Here is a 5,697-nt window from a genome sequence, read left to right as displayed (position 1 = left end):
CGTAAGTAAAATAAGTCTCTTTTTTCAGCTAATATAGAATTTGAAAAGTAAACCTTAGACACTCTTATGTGCTAAAATATCTGATGAGTGTGAATTTAGTGAACTACAAAAACATTTGGTTAAGACTGTGTTTGAGTGATGTGCTTATTAGTGTTTATGAGAATTAACATCTTTGAAAGATGATGATCATCTTAAAGCATTATTCATATGATTCAAAGCTGCACTAGTCAATATTTTGATGTTAATGACTAGGTTGACCATATGCACTGTGAATGGGTCACTGATAGTAATGAACCCACAGAGAATTATAACCAGTTGGCCTCATCTCTGCAGCAAATTATTATATTGTATGGTTCAGTCTCACAGCTCTCATCAGACTGGTTCCCAACCACAGTAGACTTCAGCTGCAGTGTAAAAGCTCACTAAAACTAATAGCCCTGTATGCTACCTGCCTAGCACCACACAGCAGCAAAAGAGCCAGATATCTGCCAGATATGTGTGGAGACCAAAACAGAAAAACGAAGAGTGGACTTCCATTTGCTGGGTGCACAGAAACAGGATTCCAAATGAATGCTAATGTTGCGCTGTGACTGCTAGGTGATTCAGCAGTTCTTTGCTGATATATATCAACTTAATAAGGTGATATGATATTAGTATTGAGTTTAAAGCTTGTTCCACTGCCAACTGGCCAACAAAATCAAATAATGCTGCTTGAATATGAAATTACAGGGCACTTAGTGTGTTCACATTATTCACTGAGGCTTTACGAGTTCACATGGGCTAAAATAGATACACATTCTACTAGTTACAAATACATTCGATCATCTTTGTCTTTCAAACGTTTTTTTTAAACTCTAGTTGTAGTTCAAAGGGATACACTGATGCATCTAACACTAAACATTAGCATCTATCAGACACAACATAGTGCCTGCTGGTATTCATGATAAACTGTCTATATTTTGAGGTTGGTAACACTTACCAGCCCAAATGGAGAAAGAGATAACTGTTCAGCCAAAACTATTATGACCTATTTGCATTAATGAAGGGAATTAGTCATCAACAAGGTCTGTTGTTAAGCAATTGTCGTTCCTTTGTCAGAATCACCGATCTCTATGTTCAAACAAGTGGATGAGTGTCAGGTCAGGAGCACATAAACATTCTGGTTTGCTCTAATTTCTCAGTATGGGTGTTTATTTGCCCCCAGGCCATGGGCAGCATGTTATGCAATAATCCCGGCTCTTCCAGGCAGCCTTTTCTCTCAGACTCCTCAGGTGTGATGTTACATCCTCAACAAGGTCAGCCCGCATTTTGTTGGCCTGCATTGATGTAACCCTCAGTCCAGTCAGATGATTGATAGGACTGGCTTTGTAGTGGCTTCATTTGCAGTGATTGTGTTACCTGTTTGTGTAGTGTAGTGGAGAAGCTCAGGGGTAAGCCAATAATCCAGTATCTGTAATATCTCACCTACTTTTAGTGGCTCCTCCCTGTGTGACAGAAAACCTTTGGTTGAGGAAAAAACTGTTGCTGTCTTTTACTGATCAAAACTGGCTTTCAGGTGTCATGTTATTATTGTCACCCTGTTCTGCTTGTTCTTGTGTTACTATTGCACTTTCCAAGAGATAAATCAAATCTCATACCATTACTTTGGCATATTTGTGTCTCACTTGGTACTAAAAATGTATCCAGTTTGCTGATTGGCCACTTTCCTAAAGAAAGACAGCAGCAAAACTACAGTGTCATTGGAAAACTGTGACCAGAGTGTTCTGTCACAGACTGTGGGACTGAAGTGACTCTAACATCTGTTCAGTGGTGTGTAGATCTGCATGTTTTAGCCTCAGCGCACATTTTGTCACGTTTGCAAATGGCACCCTTTACCCTCAGTCAATTTAACATGTCCTCAGAGCCTCCAGCTACTGTCACACCCTACATTCCTTTCCAGTCTTCTAGTCAGTCCTGACCCAGATTTTTTCCTCATCTGCTTTCTACAAAACTGACAGCACCACCATGGCAGTTTGCTGTCCTAACATCCCGGGCTGCACACTGACATCTCTGCAACAGGCCAGCCTCACTGCGTACACTGCCTGTTAATTACAAGTGTTACTATTGTCAGTGTGTCAGTGGTCAGGGGGAACGCCTCTATTCATGCAGCTATTTTTAGCCCTGGAGCTAAAGTACTGTACAGCTCTAGCAATGGAGACCTGAATAGCCCTGACTCACCCATCCATTGTCTCTTGACCCTCTGTGTAAAAGGCTTTGTCCCTCCCCATTCTACGCAAGCACCAATAACTTCTGGTTTTCTCTGTTAGCGGCCTGAAATGGGTCTTCAGTGTGGATTTTTCTCTCCTTGCCTCTGCTATTTTTAATCTGCTCAGCAGTAAATTTAGCTGTGATTGCGTAGATGCAGAGGGCTGTGAAAAATGAGCGGTCACGACAAGCCCCATCCCACACAGATTCAGCTACAATGGGAATACTCCTCCCCTCAATGTAACTAGATCTTGAAAATGTGCAAAAGGTCACATTTTACCAGAGTTCCCATGCAGGAGTAAGCAGATTTCAAGGAATCTCCTGCTTATGACAGATTTAGCCCAGAATAGGTGACTACTTTAAATTCTTTATAACAATACTTTTGACTCAAGTAAAAAGTGGAAAATATTGTAGCAGACTAAAAAAAAACAAAAAAAAAACACACAAAACAATCTTGCTGTTGGTCCAAGAGACACAAAAAGATAGAAATATGCTGAGTAAATACTTTAGCCTGCCCAGTGACATGCTAGGCCAATATCTAAACCCTGTGGGGCAACACATTGCTTCATTTGAGTTGGCTCTGGGCATGAGAGGCATGCACTATTCCTCTGTACAGTGTGACTTCCTACAAGCAGGCTAAACCTGTTGTACCAGGAAATCATTAAGGCAAAACCACCTGGAGAACTGTTGGTTGTTTGTTTATTTCATTCAACTTAACAAATTCTATGAACTATGCACAATAAATATAATTCATTAAATTAATAACACATAAAAACATCAGTTAGTGGACAAGTCTAAACATTGTATTGCCCCTAATATAATAATAACAACAAACTGTGAAAAGTTTCCCTTTTGAGTTATCAAAGTGACAAGTCTTAAATACTATTAAATAAATGTGCTGTTAAAGAAATGCTTGGATTTGGTCAAATTTTCATGTTAAATTCTCCAAGCTGAGACGCTCTGACTGGTCCACTCCAGCGTGGTCCAATTCTTGGGAGTCTTGTCAACTGAAGCTCTCTGTGTGCTTCCCCCCCAGCCCCACGCTTCTGCTCACCACCATGTGAGCCTGTCCACTCACATGATTCAGTTTCCTGTAAAGGCTTCTATCTCGGCAGAGAAAGGCGTAGTCATACGCTGGAAATCCTGGAACCAAGACTGCTGAGTCACTCTTCCTTGGCCCACGAGTTCACCCTGACCTGGTAAAGTTGCTGGAACTGTCTCTCTTCCTTCTGTTCTTTTTTTTTCTGCCCCTCCCATCTCTGTCCCTGGGGCGCTATCCAAAGAAGTCCAACACAGACATTAACACAGGCCTGGTGAAGTTACTTTTCCCCCAATGCACACAATACATTAATATTCCAAGCAGTTTCATCGGTCGGGCAGGTTGATAACAGGCACCCATTGATCCAAACAGCGACTGTCTCTGCAGAATCTGTTCACTTTGCTCAGTGCAGGGTCCTTCCACAGTGATGACTGAGGATTCTGCAGGAGAGGGGACAAAGCAGTTACCATCTGCTGATTTATGAATGTGCAGAGTGTGCACTCCGATTGCACAACCATAACTAGTAACAATTCCTTGCAAGAATGACAAAGGCCTAGGTACTAATTCCAGCACAACCTCAGGAAGTGAGCAATGTCCTGCAGCTCCATAGCAAGAGATGAGTAACAGAACTTACCGTAACAAGAACACAGTGCAGGTCCATGGGCTCCCCTCCAGGTTTCACTCCACCAAGGATTTCTGCAAGGCGCCTCAAGTTGCTCACACGCAGGATGTTGATGTCATTCTCACAGCAAAATGCCTGGATTAAGGTGAAATGAATCTGGAGAGCCACATCCTCCTCATCGTCTGTGGCCAGCAGACACAACACCACATTGTCTGGGTCCCTGAAAGAAACAAAGAGAGTTGTAAGGAAAGGGAAACGAAAATATAGTTATCTCACACCCATCCTAAGTGGATTTATCGGAGCTACAGCGGTAATGCTATTTTTAACTTACGCATTTAGTGACTTTGCTGCCTCATAGACTCCAACAGTGATGCAACCCTGAGGCAATGCAGAGCTCAGGACCTCCTCTAATGCTTTAGCCACCGATTCCATCCTAAGGAAACAAAAATGGAAAACATGTATTAACAAATAAACTCACAAAAAACACTATCACACTGTGACAGCTGACTGTTTATGCCCAGGTCAACCAATAGTTATTCATATGAGATGATATCTAATGATGCAATGTTACAAGTGTGATACACGCTGCAACGTGTACAAAGACAGGGCAGTAAGAGCATCTCTGTTTATCAAACCAACATAACGAACGGACCTTAACGTTAGCAAAAACTGCTAAATAGCATAATTAAAGCTTGACGTTGACGTTAGCTGGACGTTGAACTTATGTTAACTGACAATACAGTGTGTGACCTAACAACGTTAAACAACAGGCAGAACTGACGAAAATAGTGTAATAAAAAGAGTAAAATAGTGAGATGAAACATGTCCAAGCTAAAGTATTTGCAGCGGTTAAAACGGGTTAAAAGTTCGCATCAAAAACAAGCTGCAACCTGAGCAAATGCATAAAGTGCAAAGAAAACAGCACATGCTAACCTTTCTGAAGAATTATCTCCACTGCTTTCTTCAAAAGTCATATTGCACATCCGAGCGGCTTTGTATCCTACAATGTCCAGAATGGAGCGTGCGGTCTCGTGTGTGTGTTGAGGTTCTCTCTCTGTCTGACCGGTAACTGCTGTGTTTCCACTAGTAAAACGCTGCGTGCTCACAACTCATTTGCATAAACCGATCTCATTGGTCACACTGGAAATGCTTTTTTCCTCTTGAAACACATTTCCATGTAGTCTTTGTGAATGTTGCGACATCCTGTGGCCGCGAGCTCGCAATTACAGCCACTGTCATATTCAAAATGAAGCCATATTTCCAAATACTTGCTCATGTTCACGTAGTCACACATCAGCAATATTTAGTCATCTTCCTCGCCAGATGATGAAAGTTATGGCAACGTACGGGTTTTCAGTGATAAATAACCCTGTTGTTGTTTATACATGTTATGTTGGTTCAGTAACTGCAAAATATGTTGTCAGCAGGAGTGAAAGACATTTTGTCAAACGTGGACTTCTTTTACTAATCACACACACAAAAAAGAATTCATAAAAACTAGATTATGTTAGGTTAGATTAGGTTCACATTAATACAAAGAATGTCATATGGCTAACAGAAAATGAAATGAACTGAAACAGGGGTTATTGTACATTTTATTAATATAGTTACTAAATTTGATAAAGTGGAGTCATTTATTTCAATAATTACCAATGTCTCACATTATTTGACACTTTGAAATTTGAGTTTTAATTTTTTAGTTTTATGCCAGTCTGAAATCTGTGACAATCTGAAGGTGTATTGCAGTGCAACAACTGTCCTCTATATCCTCCTCTTCAAAACTGTGAGAAAG

The 5,697-nt window shown here is 40.9% G+C and overlaps 1 protein-coding gene across 1 annotated transcript; it reads right to left on the bottom strand.

Moving 5' to 3' along the window:
* Nucleotides 1-2,926: 2,926 nt before the first annotated feature.
* On the bottom strand, nucleotides 2,927-5,004 carry gadd45ab (growth arrest and DNA-damage-inducible, alpha, b). The gene is made up of 4 exons (XM_018670040.2): nucleotides 4,839-5,004; nucleotides 4,237-4,338; nucleotides 3,918-4,125; nucleotides 2,927-3,723 (listed from the first exon to the last, which is right to left on the bottom strand). The coding sequence occupies exons 1-4, from the start codon at nucleotides 4,886-4,888 to the stop codon at nucleotides 3,610-3,612; spliced, it is 474 nt and encodes a 157-aa protein (XP_018525556.1). The 5' UTR covers nucleotides 4,889-5,004; the 3' UTR covers nucleotides 2,927-3,609.
* Between the last annotated feature and the right edge of the window lie 693 nt (nucleotides 5,005-5,697).

Source organism: Lates calcarifer, linkage group LG17 (genome assembly GCF_001640805.2).
Source record: "Lates calcarifer isolate ASB-BC8 linkage group LG17, TLL_Latcal_v3, whole genome shotgun sequence".
In the NCBI taxonomy this organism is placed as follows: Eukaryota; Metazoa; Chordata; class Actinopteri; family Centropomidae; genus Lates; species Lates calcarifer.
Note: the sequence above shows the minus strand (reverse complement) of the source record. Positions and strands in the feature narration are given on the sequence as shown.

What these genes read in the sequence shown, in the direction of transcription:
- gadd45ab (XM_018670040.2), bottom strand. Translation starts at nt 4,888, where the DNA reads ATGTGCAATATGACTTTTGAAGAAAGCAGTGGAGATAATTCTTCAGAA. An exon ending in GGAGATAATTCTTCAGAAAG is followed by an intron (nt 4,339 to 4,838) that starts GTTAGCATGTGC and finishes TTGTTTCCTTAG; the next exon opens with GATGGAATCGGTGGCTAAAG. An exon ending in TGCACTGTGTTCTTGTTACG is followed by an intron (nt 3,724 to 3,917) that starts GTAAGTTCTGTT and finishes CCTCTCCTGCAG; the next exon opens with AATCCTCAGTCATCACTGTG.